General features: G+C 37.4%; 1 protein-coding gene across 2 annotated transcripts in view; it reads right to left on the bottom strand.

Annotated features, from left to right (window-relative positions):
* Positions 1–18,939, bottom strand: part of PNPLA8 (patatin like domain 8, phospholipase A2) — a 36,897-nt gene extending 17,958 nt beyond the window's left edge. Inside the window, exons 1-9 of one of the 2 annotated variants that reach the window (XM_082760382.1) lie at positions 18,843–18,939; positions 18,608–18,702; positions 16,957–18,170; positions 16,371–16,520; positions 15,008–15,159; positions 13,288–13,382; positions 7,725–7,896; positions 4,264–4,321; positions 1,721–1,915 (exon numbers count right to left, since the gene is read on the bottom strand). In XM_082760382.1, the coding sequence (XP_082616508.1) occupies positions 1,721–1,915; positions 4,264–4,321; positions 7,725–7,896; positions 13,288–13,382; positions 15,008–15,159; positions 16,371–16,520; positions 16,957–18,078 (1,944 nt within the window). In that variant the 5' untranslated portion in view covers positions 18,079–18,170; positions 18,608–18,702; positions 18,843–18,939. The other variant, XM_082760383.1, reaches the window with a different exon arrangement.
* Positions 18,940–19,180: the final 241 nt, after the last annotated feature.

A 19,180-nucleotide genomic window follows, 5' to 3' on the forward strand; every position in this document is an offset into this window, starting at 1 on the left:
ATATACCTTAACTTTTGAAATTACTGTTTTCAAACATGGTGTTTAATGAGTATTTAATGTTTTTGGAATGCACACACAAAATTGCCAACATATGAACAGTTTCCATTAATTAACATTTAAAACTAGACAAATTCATCAAATCTGAGTAATTTAAGAAAACTACATTACATAGTAAAAAGCTGTCTTATATGAAAAGAAACATACAAAGGCCTACAATAAGCTCTCTTGTTATCCTTTCCAAAAACCTCAGCAACTGCAACAATGTATGGAACAAAAAGAAACTGAGCACTGGAAAAAAAAAATATATAAATAACATGTTGGATACCCTCAAACCTTAGTATGATGTATGACTATTAAATACATGCCTCATGCTACTTATGAGTCTAAAAGCAGTGTCCTACACCTTAAAGTATTTTTACCCTCTCATCTGGCGATTTAGCTCTCTTGCTTTATCAGTCTAGGCAGAAAATATGCAGACTTGCTTTCACTTTAAGAGGACAATTGCAGACAAGTTTTGCAGAACTGTTCTCCCAGATATGCTGATTTTTTTCAGGTTAAATTCTACCTGTTTTGCTTTTGTATCGGCGCTTCTGTTTATTGACTGTTAATATAATGAAACTTTTATTTACATTCCTTATTTATCTGCTAAACTTCAGTAATACTTATGCACACTACTATGTTAATGAGATTACAAAACCTTTTAATGAACACCATGAGAAACTGTGGATGTGATACAGGTACACTTATTACTGAAAATATGCTAGTATTGCTTCCCATTAGTTAATGCTAATGCCATCATATGAATTAGTATGATAGGAATGTAATGGATGTTTTCTTTAGATTTAAGTGATAGAATCCTATGCTGTCTTTGTCGAAGGTCTGGGGTTCAGTCATCTATTACAGTCCTTTCTGCCACAGATCTGAAATTATCTTTTAGCAAATAAACACTAATATTTTTAAATAAGTTATGTATTGTAAAAACAATTCCTTTAAACTCAGACTTATGGAACAATCAAGGGGCACTGGAGGACAAGAACAGAAAGATTAAAAAACATCTAGTATGTAAAGTTAATTTGCCTCACTCTTCACCACTCAGGGTCACCAACAGGAGCTATAATAAAGTAAGAAACCATTCACTATTAACAGGAGACATTGCTTTATCCTCAAGGGAATTTCTTTTGCAGTTGTCTTATGATTTTAATCTAACTGCCAGAGCATCTCCTACTTTTTGCTGTTAAACTCAGAATCAGTGCAGAGCTTTAACTATCAGTACAAGGAATTAAAAGTAGCTCATAAACAGAAGTTATTCACTAATAAAAGGAACACTGAAACACACAACTTGAATTTTTCACACCTTACGGTATCGTTAGATAGTAAGCCATACCATCTGTTTAGTGAAATAATGCTCAATGAAAAACCAGTTGTAAGCAGGAAGTCAGAGGCATTTACAACCCATATAAAGTTTCCTTCCAGGCAGAGAAGAAAGAAACAGCAGAAGAACTTAAGTTCACATTAATACCATAAAGATTTTTATGCCAATACCCTTCTAGTTCTATAAGGGCTATGCAAATCAAAAGTTTCCTTTCTTACTCCTAACCCACCTTAGATTTTCTTTCTGCTATGAAGGGATTTGCTTAGTTCTGATTCAGAAACTCAGGCAACTTTCTTTTCCAGAAATAATAGTAAATATTTTCCAGTAAAGGATGAGATTTCAACTTACCTGATGAAGATCATTGCCCAAGACATATTCCTGGAAGTAACCTGGTGCAGCAGATGATGCTCTGATGGCCTGCCATAGTTTATATTGACAGCCTCCAATATAATGAGACTTAACCCCAGGAAAGTGATTGTAGTTTCTAAAAACAAATGCTTTGAGTGGTGTTCCTCTGTTTACAATGGTGCTTACTGCAGCTACCTAGGGAGTCAGAAGGAACAAAACTGAGTTATATTACATAATAATATGATAATGACAATTTCACAAACTATGAAATTCAATTTATACATTTAATGAGTCTCTGGAATCCTTTGTACATATTTTATTAACTTTTTTATAATACTTATTTAAATTTTAAGAACTTAAAAAAAAAAAAACAAACAACAATCTCCCTAAAGAGAAAGCTTTTTTAAACCTAATATTGTTTCCACTATTTTGTTTCCACTAGTATCTATCCACTGACATTTAAACAAAGCTAGTGTCATATATGATATGCAATTAAAAGAAGTTCCACCTTCATGAGTAGCAGTTAATGCTAACACTAGAAAACAAAGCCAATTCTTTGTTTGCTAGATACACATAAAAAATAATCCCTGCATATTTATTTTGTTGAATTATTATTTCAAGCTCCACGTAATTCAAACTGCTCTAAAAGAAAAATCCTAATGGAAGTGAAAAGTGCACTAGAAGTAGGCCTGCACAATTCTCACACAGTAACAAGCAAATGGTAACTTAGGTATTAAATACATATGTAAGAAACATCATTCAATTTCTTTCTCCTAGGAAACAATTACTTACCATTGCAACCTCTGTTAAAGGATTGCAGGAAAAATCTCTTTCAAAAGGGGGAAAATCTTTGAAAGACTTTCTTTCAAATTTTTTGTAAGGACATGTAAACATCATTAAGCCACATACATAAGTTTAAGTGAAAGGCCACAACTGCATTTCCATAAAATGCATGACTGCAGAATTCAGCACATTTTACAGATATAAATGCATGAGGTGGGAGTACCTATAATTATGGGTGAGTGTTAGAATTTGCAAGACCTTTTTGTGAGGATGTACCCAGACTGCCTGGCCCTGTTTAGAACAATACTCTATAGCAGACAAGTGGGTGTTCAATTCTATTTTGTGTACTGTTTTACTGAATATTTTTTTGTATGTGAAACATTACTCAACAACACTAGCAGCTGATGCTGTGATATCGCTGTATCCATTTCCATTATTCAGCTACGTAAGTAGCTGAATTAAAATAATAAAAATAATTTAATACACAGCAAGTTCACCTCCATAAAAAAAGAAAACAAAAGTGTAACTTCTAAATGAAAATGAGAAGGAAAATGAGTGCATGATTTATATTATATCATTTGATGGGGAAAAAAGTTTCCTGTTTTGTCAAAAGAAAAGCCTGGTTCTCATCACTACAGAAAGAAACACTTTGATAAGTTTTCTATTAAATTTTCTAAACTGATGCTTTTTTTTTTTTTTTTTGTAACATCCATATTCCCTGCTTCTTGAAGCAAAAGTGTAACTTGTAAAATGCTGGGCATCTTTTGGAAAAATCCATCTCTTCCTGAATTTAACAGCATCACAGAACACACAACTGTGTATTTTGATTTTACTGGCCCTGCAAAGAGTGCCAGCACTACAAAGTGATTACTGTGAATAACTAGTTTCAACTCTATTTATATTCACGTTTTATTACTGAAGAACATGGAAGGAAGCCAAAGATCCCAGTTCAAAGATAACTTTCAAGTCAACATAGAATAACTTCTCTCTCAGAAAGTAACATACCACTCCAGCCTTTTCATGTCCTTGTTTTAGGCATGGAGTAGGAACGCGATCAGTCAAGCACATGTTTCTATGTTTAGAAAAATGTGAATGTCTTCCATTTAACAGTAAAGCATTGAATATACTGCTATGACACCAAAACACCTGTTAATTGCAGATTGTTCTGAAATGTGCTATTATATTTCCCTTCTTTCTTCACACCCTACCCTTCACCAAAAATACCCATGCTTTCTCATCTTTCACTCTTGTGCTGCTGCTGAATATAAAACCCCTCCAACTAAATGGTGCCTTTTAGATGATACAGAAAGAATAGAGAACTTAAGGCCTGCAAATGTGAATGGAGAAAACCTGGTAGTCCAGATAAACTGAAAAGAGACTCCTTCCTGTTACTACACAGTAAGATACTGCATTTGACATGATCTCCAGATCTCCATTTGATCTCCAGATACTAGAATTTTCTTGTATCCAAAAACAAATTTTGCACAACTTCAAGAGGCTGACCTAAGTACCCCTCTGCTTACAAACCTGAAACATACTTTATCTTGTAGTGTTACCTAAAACCATAAGAAATTGCTAAAGAAATTAAAGTGTCTAATTAATTTTTATTCTTTATTAGCACAGGTTATCTTATACAGATGCTTGCAGAGCTTATCAATACCCTTAGTATTTATCCAATATTCTTCTAGTGATAATACTCAAACCCTGTTAAGTACTTGTGAAGCATACAGTTTGTATTGACCTCAGAACATTGTACGTACCTTCGGACATTTGGAATTTCTTGCCGTTTCAATCAAAAGATTTGAGCCCATTTTTTCTCTGCAAATAAACGTAAAAAATTGAAAGTGCTCCATCAGCTTAGCATGAACAAGAGACATACATTTTTATAACCCCCAACTTCTCTAAGAATTTTGCATTTAGAAGAAACGATGCTTGGATTTCACTTTAACAATCAGAATTCCACAACAAGCTTAAAGAGTTAATGAAGTTAACTTCAGTTAACCAGTACTTCATACCTACTAGGCTGTTGGAAGTAAGTCTGAAGAGTGACTGAAGTCTTGATTCAGTTACTCACTTCGCTACATACTTAAACAAAAAATCAGTGTATTTTTGCATTACTCAACTACTTTATGAGAGGACAGTAAAGTACTTCGCAGTATTTAAGAATCCAAAAATCAATAACCTCATTAGGCAGTTTTACAGGAATGAAAGTAACTCTCCTGAACTGTTTTACATTATGCAAAGATAAAAGAAATGCACTGTTCTGCATGATTTGGAAGAAAGTTGTAAGCTTATTTTCCGTAATGATAATTCGATATACATTTAGTATTCGTTTTTCAGGTGGAATTTTTTCCTATTCAGTTTTCTAATCACTAATTAAAAGGTAGCCCTCCTGCATAATGCAGGACACTGGAGAATATCAGCATACTAGTTAATCTCATAGCAGCATCTATTTCAACTTCCATTTGCTTAGAATCAAGATATAAAAGCCTATAGAGTGGGTGCTCATCCATAACAATTCAGGAGGCTTTCATTTAAATCAGCAAGTTTTTTTGTTAGTTTCATTTTTTTGTTTGTTTGTTTGTTTGTTTTGTTTTTTTGTTTTCCTCAGTATGAGATTTTAGTTAGCTTTTCAAAAAAAACAAAACAAAAAAAAACAAAACACCTCCTAGCTACTCACACTAAATTTCTCCAGTTGTTTGTCAAGATAGTATGAGAGGAAAAAATGTGAAAAGACAAGAGAAGACAAAAACTGGTACTATACACCAGATTCTCCTTGTAAATGCAATTCAATACAGCATTACATAGACTGATGTACAGATTATACAGTAGGTATAGTTTTGTTCACAAAGTAATTAAGATAACTGATTAAAACCATTCTTCAAATTGTAACAGGAGTCAATAAGAAATGTTAAAATAAGTTACAATAATATCTAAGACAATCAATTCCCTAATACACTGAATAAGAAGTTAAACAAAATTAGTTGTAATTTTCAGAAATGGAATTTATGATGTACCCCATGAATGAATTCAATATTAGCCTTAGCCTAATGCAACACTAGCTGAATTATTTTCAGCAAGAATACTTCTCCTGGAAGTAATCCCATCAAATGCTAAATGTAAGTTGCATGTCTATTCATTGGAAATTTATACTCTATTTCAAGCAACTCTGACAAACCTAACTACCATTTAAACAGAAAAAAAAAAATCACCTCAGCATTGCTAAGACTTATATTTAAAGAAAATACAAAGTAGTTTTCCTATGCAATTACTTAAAGTTAGATCTGAGCTTATTTCCATAAAGAGATGCTATAAGACCTTTCAATTTCTTTCTTAGTTCTAGGCTGTGAGGAAACCAGCATGAAATCCTACTGTTTCAATGAAGTGTTGTGTAGGTATAGCATCTCCCATCAACACTGCAGAACTGGGTCAAAAAAGAGTAATCTGTTAATCACTAGATTTTATTTTTAATCTATGAATTAATATAATTGCCTCACTTTTGTCCACTGTCCATGAATAGAGTACTTTACCTCCCTTGTGTTATATGCAGCTACAGAGAATAAGAGCATTTCAATTAAAGGCATGCGAAATACTTCCAAACAAGGTAATCCTGGTCTTTCTAAGACTGTTCCAGTTGGGCAGGGGAAGAAGAGAGGTATTTATTTGCCTTGCCTCTTTTCTGGAAGAAAGAGGAACTCCAGATATCTTAGAAGAAAAGATACATGATATTGGTATCACTAACATTTAACTTTCCTAAAAATTTGTAAAATCGCAAAGAAAAAGTGCTTGGAAGCCTATCTTCACTTCAACAAGCCATCAATATTCTTAAACCTCAGGCAGCAGAAGTCACTAATGTCCAGAAGAAACACTTTCAATCCCATAAAACGCATTAACCACATTTCCAAATAAACCTGTTACTTCTTATCCAGAGAAGCTTTTTACCATTTTACATTTGCTCTCAGAGTAAGTTGTTTCTGTTCTTTCAGAATCAGTGTCAGTTTCCACTAAAAATTATAAATAAGTGAGCTATTGTCATGGCTCTGGCCAGGATGGAGTTAATTTTCTTTGTAGAGGCTCACACAACATTGCTTTGGATTTTTGATGAAAGCACTGGTGATAACACACCAATGTTTTTAATTGTTGCAGAGCAGGGCTTACACAGAGCCAAGGACTTTGCAGCTTCTCGTGTTGCCCTGCCAGTGAGGAGGCTGGGGGTACACAAGGGACAGAACCAGGACAGCTGACCCAAACTGGCTACAGGAACATCGCATACCATGTGGTACTGTGCTCAGCAATAAAAGCTGGAGTAAATAAGGAGGGAGACAGGGACATTCAGAGTGATGGTGTTTGTCTTTCCAAGAAACCGTTATGTGTGATGAGCCCTGCTTTCCTGGAAGTGGCTGAACACCTGCCTGCTGATGGGAAGCAGCAAATAAATTCCTTGTTTTGCTTTGCTCTCTTGCACAGCTTTTGCTTTGCCTAGGAAACTGTCTTTATCTCAACCCAGGAGTTCTTTCACTTTTAACTTTCTGAATCTCTCCCCCATCATTCCTGGGGAAACTGAACAAGTGGCTTCATGGTGCTGAGCTGCCTGCCAGGATTAAACCACAGCAACTATCAACATGAATACAAATAAATAAAAGTAATAGAAGTTTTAATAAGCATTAGCAATTTCTTCCACTGATTTTTCCCCCCCCCATATATTCATTAACACACCTGTACACATATCTCTGAACAAGTATCTTCTTATTGCTAACTCTAACAAATTGGATATTTTTTCATTGCAGTCCTTACAGCTCTTTTCGCTTTTCAAAGCAGGCAAGAAAACTCAATAGAGCATCTAAAATTAAAAGTGCCTACTACAGCATATTATTTCAGTTCTTGCTATGTCTCCTTAAAAAATAAAAAGGCACAGCATGTGGCTAGTAAAATCTGTAGCAGATCTGTAATGAGTCAGATGAAGCAGAGTTGGCAAACAGACAGGAATATAATCAGAAATCAGTGCACTAAAGCTTACTTTATTCCCCAGAAACAGAAACCATTACATTAAAGGCTTTAAACGTTTTGGTAAATAGAAAACAGTTATTTCAGAAGAATGAGAATATAGGCTAATCCTTTTTCTTTGTTTTTAAGAATTTGCTTACCATGGAAACAATAACAAAAATGAAGGCTCTCAAACTTGCATTAAAAATCAGGTTAAAAATAATTTATTTTTACTTACTTGAGCATTTTTTCCCAGATATCGCTGTCATAAAAGGCATGGCTCCAACCCATTTTGACTGTTCCAACAATTACATTCTGCTTAAAAACGTCTGATCCTAACTTGCGATACAGTTCTTCACAATCATCCAGAGGAATATGGAACAACCCCAACATAAAAGCTAATATAGCTCCTGAAAAGAAGTATTTTGAAGTGTTAAATATAACATGGAATAAGATTACAATGATGGATTACCATTAACATAGTTCACAGGTTAGCAGAACATCTATCTTGAAAAGGGAAGATTAACTGATGTTTATATCACCAAATTACTGTTCAAATATCATAAACCGTGCTTTAGAAGGACATATCTTTCATAAACAGAATGTAGAGAAATTGACAAATGACATTATTTTGTTTTGCAGATTTCATCATTGCAAAAACATACATGGCTGATATGAAATTAATTCCACTGCTTTATTTGGAAAGAGAAATGAGGATGAATAATCTATGCTGTAGTATTTAAAAATATTTGGAGCATTGCTTGCAATCTTCCAAACTCCTTGATTGACTGAAGAAAAAATCTAGGAAAATTCTGTGAGACAACAGGAATTTTGCCTGTTCTTGAATACGTTTGGTGGCAAACATTTACAATCAATCACTCAGAGAGACCTTGCAAAGGGATCTAGATAGTTAGGAGCATTGAATGATCATCAACAGAATGAAGTTCAACAAAGGAAAATGCTGGGTTCTGCACCTGAGACACAGCAATGCCAGCCACAGACACAGGCTGGGAGATGAGCGGCTGGCAAGCAGCTCAGCAGAAAGGGATCTGGGGGTGCTGGTCGACAGCAGGCTCAACGTGAGCCAGCAGTGTGCCCTGGCAGCCAAGTGGGTAAATCGCATTTTAGGATGCTTTAAGCACAGCATGACCAGCCAGTCCATGAGGTGATTCTCCCTTATAAGTAGCATTAACATGGCCCCACCTTGAAGATTGCATACAGTTCTGGTCTCCACAATATAAAAAGCATTTTAAGGGTCTTGAAAGCATCCAGAGGAGAGCACCAAAGGTGGTAAAAGGGCTGCAAGGCTGTGAGGAGAGGCTGAAAACACTTGGGTTGTCTACTCTAGAGGCTGAGGCGTCCTTGTTGCCCTACAACTTGCTGAGGAGGGGAAGTGCAGAGGCAGGTGGCGGTCTTTTTGCCCTCGTAACCAACAATGGGATATGCAGGAATGGCACAAAGCTGCGCCAGAGGAGGTTCAGACTAGGTATTAGGAAAATTTCTTACCATGAGGGTGGTCAGACACTGTAATGGGCTTCCTAGAGAGGTGGTTGCTGCCCTAAGCCTGTCAGTGTTCAAGAGACATTTGGAGAATGCTCTCAATAATAGGCTTTAACTTCTGGTTTAGCCCTGAAGTGTTCAGGCAGAGGCACTGGATCTTTGAAGGTCCCTTCCAAAAGATTTTTTCTATTCATACATACTGCCATCTAGTGTGTGCCTAAAAAAGGCATGACCTACCTCTGTAGGAACAAAACAATTTCCAAAAAGCAAGACCGTAGAATATCATTAAAAAGACTTTTGAAATTTATAATCAATACATTGCTAAAATTCTTAGGAATGTTAAACTGAAAGGGGTGTGTACAACCTCTGAATCTAATTGTGCAACGCTGAGATATAACTAAAGCATTAAGAAAAAATAGGACTAAGGTCTTTCAAATTTGGAAATGAATGCAATACATTTGAATAAAGTTCATTTCAAAAGTAAATTCTTGAAATGGATTAAGAATAAAACACACATGCAGAAAGAACTACATACAGCCACAGATGGCTTTAAAGGAAACACCACTTCCAAGCTTCTTCCCTTCTCACAGACCCCCCAATCATGATAGCAGTGTCAATGTATCAACAGTCTCCAATTCTTAAGTGTAGCACACATCCTTAATTTAACCTGGGGCTACTTGTCACATTAAATTTGTGTCAAGAGAAACTTACTCGACTGTCATATCACAAAATTCAACTCAGACCAAACATCTATCAGCAAAGAAAGTTTTCCAAAATCATGCAAGCTCTCTGCTACCTTATTTTCCTCTTTAGTCTCTAGCACTAATTCTACAATATCATGTATTTACTATTTTCATGAATAGTTTCAAACTGAAGGGCAAACTTCATGCGAAATACAAGCTCATTTTCCTCACCACCACCTGAGAAAGAGCACCAAAACCCTCACTCTGTGTCAGCATGCAAGTGGCAGTAGGTATTATCAGAGTCAAGTTACACGATAAAGGGCTTTGCTGAAACCTGCTGCATGGTAACAAGACACACACAGGAGAGCAAGCTTAAAATCAGAGTCCAGGCTCTATCTGATGGCCTAGTGAAAGAGCAGCTCACACTCTCAGTCTTGACTGTCAACACTTCAAGGGAAAAAAAAATAAATAATTAAAGCCTGGGAGGCTAAGGAGCATATCTTGAAGGACATGGGTCACTAATAAGACACAAGATAGATAAGAATATAACCTGAAAGAAGTAGTATTTCTTCCTTATTCAACACTAATAAGAGTTCAACTGAAATGCTCTATGTTGACTTGCATGATGTTCTTGAAAAAACAAATGGACAAACTGAAAAAAATCCACAAAAAAAAGCACAACCACACATCAAGAAGTCTGTTGACAAGGAAAGCCTGAATAAACTGGGTATAGCAAAAGCCTTCATGTACATAAGAGGCTAATGCAAAGAGAAAGAAAAACAATGTCCCTGGGGAGTTGGGACAAGAAGAAACATTTGAACTGCAACAGTAGATTGACATTACATTTGGAAGTTTTGTTGTCTAAAGACAGCAGAGCACAAGTTTTCTGAAGACATCTGTTATGATTCAGAGTCTGACAACTGTCAGCAGTGAAACATTCATAGCTGATCCATCCCCTGGGAAATGAGATAGCCTAAGGTCAATGTCAGCTCTATAATACCATGACTTGACTTATTTATGAGTTTTCCTGAAACTAGATTTCTGTCAGAAAGGTGTTTAAAAAGCATTTCAAAACTGGAAAGAAAATATGAGGAAAAAAGAGATTTTAATATAGAGACGTGCCAACTTTGTTCCAGGAGGCTCCTAACTTGCAAATCACTAAAGGCTGGGAGAATGCATAGGGGAACCAGCCCCATGTTTTTCTTGTGAATTCTACATTGCACAGGATTTACTTTTCCTCCATAGAACAACATTCAGTGGCTATCTCTGTTTCACATGCTCGTGGATTTTCTGGTGCTTCCCTACCCAGGTATTGTGCTCAGAGGTAAGTGACCAAAGCGTGCAGGGCTCATTACGGCATCATTTCAGCGATCTTTCTGTGTGACTGCCACATTTACACCCTATGACCAACAGCGTAGAGAAGTACAGAGAAACTAACGACAAAGACAGATTGATGTTGAAGTCACAGCACACTGATTTCTTAACCTCAAAGGCAAAACAGCTAAAGGATTGTAAGAGATGTGAAAAGCACAGCAGAAAAAAAAAAAAAAAAAAAAAAAAAAAAAGAACTGTAATGCACAAGGGATATAGCTTTTATCACTTAATACACTTCTGTAAACCATCATTCATCCAGCTGCAAGCTTCTGCAAATCCTATCGGTACACGAGCTGTCAACACAAACTGCAGTGGTAACGTACACAGCTAGCACGTGCTGACAAACATGCACATCCTCTCCCAGTCAGGTACTGTCACCTATTGCACGTTGGACTGGTGCAGACAAAAACTTGCTTGTGGAAACAAAGCTTAACAGAAAGAGTTAAGTATTAGCAGTTAAAAACCCCAAGATCTGGTGAGAAGGATTCAGAATAAAGTTAGTTCTAATCACAAGTGGGATTGAATTGAGTAAGAACACCGGGCTTCTCTAGCAAAGATAAAACATCTTCATTGTGATTGAAGATGACAGTTTCACTAACAGAACTTTTCTAATACCTTCCAAAAGAAATAACCCCTCACACTGCTAAATAAATTTATCAAGAATTTTTTCAGACTGTCAAAAAAAAAAAAAAAAAAAGTAAACCAGGCAACGATAGCGTGTCTGCAAACAAATTCTGTCTAGTAGACCTAACCATTCACCCCTTCTCTACTATTTTGAACCTACTAAACACATCTTTGGAAACATGGACAATGTATTTACCCACAGTGATCTGCATTTAATACATTTTAGAACTGAATTGTACTGGAAAATAAGTATATTGAAAAAAAGAATTTGGGTTTCAAAAGGAAACCGAGTTATTGAACTAGAGCATACCTCACATTTTTAAACAGTAATTTGCTGCCACCGGCCTAGCATAACATCTAAAAAGCAATGATAGTCTTTCTAAAATAAACTTACGTTTACAGTTTCCTACTTCCGACGGAGAAGCAACTTATCATTGAGTCACTGAGTAATTAAGGCTGGGAGGGACCTCTAGAGATTGTCCAGTCCAAACTCCTGGTCAAACAGGAGTTTCAACTAGAGCAGGTTGCTCAGGACTTGTTCATCCAAGTTTTAAGCGACTCCAAGGATGGATATTCCAGTCTGTTCAGGCAACTCTTCCCAGTGTCTGACCATCCTTGCAAGGAAAATGTGATTCCATGTACCTAATTGTTGTTTCCTGTACTGCAGCTTGTGCCTGCTGGCTTTTTTCCTACCACTGTGCACCTTCAAGAATAGGCTAGCTTCTCTATATTTTCACATTAGCTGAAACAGCAATAAGGCCTCCCTTAGCCTTCTCTTCTTAAAGCTGAACAAACCCAGTTCTTCCATCCTCTCCTCACACATTGTGACCTCCAGACCCCCAACGGTCTAAGTGTGCCTGTCAAACACAATCAGGATGTCAACATCTGCAAATGGGGAGCTGAAAGAAAACATAAAGGGGCCAGAGACCTTTAATCTGCTAGGTACATTACAAGCTAATATGTGATTGGCTTTTTTTGCTGCAAGGACACACTGATGATTCATGTTCAACCTGTTCCGAACAGACCAGGTCTTTTTCTGCTGAGCTGTTTTCTAGCCAGTCAGCCCACAGCACGTATACTAGATGAGGTTATTCCACCCTAGATGGATGACTCTGTATTTGCCTTTGCTGAACCTCAGGCAGTTCCTGTTAAACCATTTCTCCAGCCTATGAAGGCTGATCTGGGCAGTGTCCATCACTGTATTGACCCCCTAATATGGTATCATCCATGTTCTTCATACAAATGTACTCTGTGCCATTGTCGAGGTCGTTAATTAAGACAGGAAACATTACTGACCCACTATTAATCCACAGGGAATATCACATTTTTCTGTAAATGCCATAAACATCTTAAGACATTTGTAACTGTGCAAAAAATCAAGGTTTTATATTCACTGAAAAAGTGACAAATCTGTTTGAAGTTTCAATCAAAAGCAACCAGTATATCATGAATAACCCAATGTTTTAACTTACAAGAAAAAAACAACTTTAAAATTACACCTGTACTTTCCCAGCTTACACTCAAAGTCAGAAACCTGGCAAATATTGAAAAATCTACATCTATCTTCAGATGTTCTTGCTATATTTATAGCAAAATTCCAACTTGAGGATTAACAGTTACCTGTGCTTACACCACAAATGTAGTCAAAAAGATGATGAACTGGCTTTCCAGTAAGTTCTTCTAGTTTCCGTAGCGTTTGTAGTGCAACTAAACCCCTGAAACACACAAAAAAACATACATATAATGGCAGTTTTATCTTATGTAGGTTTAATTACGCATCCCTTTGATTAATCAGAACTGATAACTGCAATAACAAGAAGCCTGAATATTTCAGGGAATGAAAAAGTATTGGTATCAATACTTTCCAGGCCTATGCTAAAGAGCTGTGTACGGCTAAAGCTGCATCAAACCAAGCACTGCCTTGCCAACACATCCTGCTGAGATCAGCCCCTCCTTGCTACAAATTATTTCCCTTAATACAAGTTTAAACTTGTAAACTTTTCCACAAGCACTTACAGTTTAAATATTATGATAATTATACATTGTATTAACATACTAGCCCCATATGTTTAAGATACTGCTATCTAGTGCAAACACCAGGTTTACAAAAATTTACAATTAATGAGAAAATCATATAATGCTTGAAGGCAACTCTACTTCATAATTATTTGTTGGCAGGATGACAGCACGAAGAAGGCAAATTGAAAAAAAAGTCCTTATAATATCACTGACCTAGAAATCTAACAGAAACATTACAACTTTATTTATACATGTAGGCAAGCATTCACATTTTTATTGAAAAGTAAACAAGCAAACATGCTTTATACTTCTGCCATAAGCATAATTATAATCAACTGCATTTACTTATTTGCCCAACGTTGAGTTTTACAGCTCACATGAGCCTGCACTTTTAAGTGAAATTATGTGACAGAAAACATCTTTGATCTTGTGCTGTTATCTGTGAACTATCTTTCTTTTTTACTTTGTAGTCTACACTGAACTTTCAGAAACATCCAGGCTGACATTGTCACATGCTTACTCCTTACTGAAGGCAACTGATTTTGATGTAAATAAATACCATGGAGAAACAAAGTCAGCAAAACTATTTCTGTTATGACTTCATAATCCACTCTCTATCAACAAAAAGTTGTGAACCAGTAAACATTTGACAAGAAGATTTCTTCAAATGTGCCTGAAAACATAGCTTTTAATAAATATCAGATTTTAAACACTGCATATGCTTTCGCTGCTACTCTTTACAAATTGTGGTAGGTGAATAAATTCATGCAAGTAACTGAGGACATGTGATACATCCATTTAATAAAAGCAGGTGTTGGTAGTAGGTAAAGAAATATAAACAAAAAGCTCTGCGAGAAGGGTTTTCACCATTAACCTATTCATTCTTTCATGTGACTAGTCCTGCTAAGGCACACTGTCCTCCAGAAGGGTACAAGAACAGGTTTTGTCTTATTAAGCTGACATAAACATTAAAGTACAAAATACTACCAGCAATTCCTGCCAATTTTGAATTATGGAGATGAGCACTAAGTAAAATGACCATTTAATTTACTCATTTCCAAAACAAGAAAGGGTCAGTCCAAGAAGCACTGATGCGTGTAGCCAACTTTAAAAGTAATTTCAGAGTCCCAGGACTATTAATCCATGGAAATTTAAGTAAAAATGAATACAGAAGTAAGTACCTATGACTTGAATAGTCAAATGCAACAGAACTGTAAATCAGACTTTGCATGTTTAGGCACAGAACTGTCAAAGAACTGAAATTCTATTTACAGTTACACTATGAAGAGATATACAAGCATCTATTAAAAACAAGTTTTACCTTGTTCCTCCTCCATCAATAGCAAGGACTCGAATTCCCCAGCCTTTCACAGGGTCTGTATATCCAATTATTGCTAAAGTCTCTCTAACAGCAGCCTGAAGACTTTCGTCATTTGCTTGTCTCAGTCGCAGGAGGCATGGGATTACTTTTTCCTATAGTTATGATAAAAGATCTTTGTAGTTATCAAAATGTTTATACCAAAGGAATTCATACTCATATTCACTAGTTTCACATTTTAGAATTAAAGTAGTATATGAGTTACAAGAAAACTTCTTTAAGCCTGTGTTTACCCATCTCTATATCTACCAAGGGGAAGAAATGACTCCAATATTATGTTGTATGTTTTTGTTAAAGATAACCAGCTCTCACAACTCATCAATCAAGCTGAAATTAAAATCCTTCTAATAACTATAAAAGCTAAGTTTACTGTTATTTTAGTTTTTTTTAATTATTTAACCAGCAGTTTAGTTTTGTGGACATTAATGTCACATTTCCCAAATAGAAACTCCAGTATTGAGAACATGAAGTACAACTCAAAGCACAGATTTTAATGAATAAATATCACACTGATTCAAAGTAGCAAGTGCCTTCAAAGTATATTAATATCAAAACAAAACTTAAAATTCTTCACACTGACTGTTAAATTTGGAATTATTATCACAAAGATATATTACAATCAACATGGGAGTAGTGAGTGCACTCTCTCATAATAAAATATTTCACAACTATTCATGTGCACGTCTGACCAATGCCCAGCCAGGGTAATTCTCCTGGCCTGAACTCCATCCAGCAATTTTACAATCCGTGTCACCCAACTGTCACATCTTGTGGAAAAACACATGGAACTGACAAACACCTGATTGGGCTAGAACAGCCTACCACCCACCTCCTGTCCTCACTGCATGCAGGAAAGAGAACGAACAGAACTAGATTACGTAAAGTTCTTTGATTGCTACACTCCACTCCTGTCCTTTCTTTGAGGGGAGCATGCAAAGAAGCATCAAAACTGTTACACATATGTAGATCAACCGTACAGTACATTCCCGTCTGGACAATTGCGAAAGAGAACACAGCGTACGACCTTCATCTACCACTAGAATAAGCTATATTATCTACCCACATGACAATGCTGTATGCTTCTAAATTAAACTTAGCAATCTTAACAGCCTTAGGCTAGACTACTGATAGTTTGCATAACGAATCTGCTTGAACCAGCTAAATAAAAAGCTAAAAGATATCCACACCGTAATCTTTACAAGAAGAAAATATGCCTAGCCCACAAATCACAGAAGTTTTATGTCATTCTATAAGAATACCTCTGTCAGATATTTATTGCTCGTCTAAGCATAAAGATTATTTGCACCTTAATTGCAACTCCTCTGCTCTCTGGAAATTCCAGAAGATGATAAGTCAGTTCTTCAACCCTGCTGATACAGATTCTTCGATTAGAGGATCTTCGTAGGGCTTGAACTAAAGCTCGAGTCCTGTTATCAATACTCACTCGTGCAATGATCTAAAACAGATAAGAGTTATACAAAGAACATAAAGCTACTCTAAAATATGTATACAATTTGTCAAGACTAATTCCAAAAGGTTATTTTAAGATTTCACAGAAGTCCTGGACAGCATGTCGTACAAGCATGTCTTAAAAAGAAGCAGGCCTTGTTTACAAGGAAATAAATAAAGAATTCTTAGAACAACCAGACACCAAACAAATTGGCGTCAGGATTTCTGACTGGGAGAATTGTCAGGGCAACTCCAAAATGATTGGACCACGAAACAGTATGATGTTACTGTCACTGCAGCCAAAAAAAACAACTAGAGCTACAATGTATATAAATATGAACTATATGTATATACATGTAAATACATCTATACAGACACATTCTTACATAAAATATACCTATACATACAAATAATATATGTAAAAACAGTAAACAAAGACTTGCCTTTTCTCTCTGAATGGACAGATGCTTTTCCCGGTCTTCTGCTGTCTTACTCTCTTTTGCTTTGTCTTCCTCATCCTTCTCAGACCCTTCTTGCTCTATCTGTTTACTCTTTTCTGGTGCAGCAACTTTTGTTTCCGACCTTAACTTGGGCACCAACCCACCAATGTAACTGTCTACAAAAGCTTGTACGCTGTTACTGGGATAAGAAAGAAAGTTTGCAATACTTTTCTTAGTGGAAACTGGAAGAGCAGTACTTGTCTTTTCAGCATCCTGAGTCTCTGTTTCAGGAGCTAAAGTAGCTGTTGAAGTCACTGTCTTTTCTTCAGTAATTACAGTATTTTCTGATGAACCAAGCTTATTTGTCACTTCACTTTTAGAGTCCTGTAACAAAGCATTCCTCTTTTTCTCTTGATCCATAACGGAATTATTACTGAAGTACCAGTTGATATGGTCAGCTACAAAGTTGTAAGTCTCTCCAAAACTTGTAGAAAGGTAGCTTATGTGAAAAAGTTGGGTTTTAGAGGCTGAATCTTCTGGAGTATCTTGATGAGCGCCACTTGAGTTTTTTAGCATAGACTCCAAGCTTTCGTTTGCATCAGTGCATTTCCTGGCAGCTAGGCCTCTGTTGCAATCCTCCTGAGTTCTGGCATCTGAAATTTGTTTACCATTTTCCAGACTGGCACTGAGGTTATTTTCATCTGCATTACTTTTAGTTGTTTTTCCTAGAGTACCTGAGTGTGACTTTAACCGAGCTATCCGCGAAATCAGTTCACTGTGAGTGCCAGACACTGCCTTTGAAACAGACTCTATGGTATTCTTAATTCGTGACATGCGATTGTTCACTTTTGTAAGTCCTTTGGAAGAAGAAGTCAACAGTTTAGAAACTCTGTAGTATAAGAAGTCATGGCTGTAAATGTGCTTGTTATACCAAAATGTCCTGCTTCTGGCCCATTTACACTGAGGCTCGCTTGTATGGAAAACTCTAAGATGAACTCCATGATTTATCCTCCAGAAGGCTTTAGGTCTATACAAACACAGGTGCTTGGTTCTTTGCTTCCACCAAAGACTTTTTGGGTTAATCACAAAGAACAAATATGTATCTAAAGACAAATGAACTGTCATTACTTATAAATAATTACACCTTTCCTACGTTGCTTGTCTACTTCATTCCAGAAAATATATTTCAATAAATAAGTCCAATATCATGGTGTTACCTGGAAAACAAAAACAAAAACAAAATAAAGCAGAAACTAAACAATGGCAACTCCAAACCAGCAACAAGTTACACTGCAATCTCAGAGTTGTTTAAAGTAGATACAGCTTATTCATTGCTCCAATAAAGGCAGACAAACATTCAAATTACGTAATCTTGCAATACCGAGTGCCCAGGACATTCGGTAATACCATTCCAGCTATTTAATTTTAACACAATCTCCCTAAAAGGCCAGTTTATGTTCATTTTGAGGAATCACAGATTCATTAAGGTTGGAAAAGACCTTCAAGGTGCAACAGCTGTCAAAAACGCTTATTAGCATATCGCAAACTGCTCGCTGGTCCTCCCAGTAAGCAGAAAGCTAAAAATCACCTGGTGGCACAGAGCAAACTGCTCGACAGCCCTCCCAACGAGCTGCACCTCTCCTTGGCACCTTACCTCGTGCCAAGAGACAGCCTTCCAAGCGGCGATGACATTACACTGCCATGAAGGACTCCTCCGAGGCCGAGCGGGCACCGGCTCCCTGCGCGACCCTTCGGTACAGAACCGCAGTTAGGCTGGGCGCGGCCTTTACCCCCCTCAGGCCCCTCTAAGGCCCCTCAGAGCCCCCTCAGGCCCCAGCCCCACACCCCGTCGCCCACCTCAGCCCCAGCCCAGCCCGGCGCTCCCTCACCCACGTTGTCCCGGGCTGCTGTACACCCCCGGGGCGGGCAGCGGGGTTTATTTATTTATTGTTTTCACCCCTCCCCTCGCAGCGAGGCCGGACCCGCCGGGCTCCTGCCAGGCCCGGCCCCCTCCCCCCCCGCCGGCCGCCCCCCACCGCGGCAGCGCAGGAAGCAGCTGGGCCGCGCCGCTGCGCATGCGCCGTGCGCAGCCCGACGGAAGTGGCTGAGGCCAGGGTGGGCGGGGCGGTGCCAGGCGGGGAAAGGGCAGGGCGATGGCGGGGAGGGGTGGTGCGCATGCGCGGGGCGGTGACGTGCGGGGCGGCACGGCCGTCATGGGCGGTGGGGG

The sequence above is a fragment of the Aythya marila genome (assembly GCF_965140915.1).
Source record: "Aythya marila genome assembly, chromosome: 1".
NCBI lineage: Eukaryota > Metazoa > Chordata > Aves > Anseriformes > Anatidae > Aythya > Aythya marila.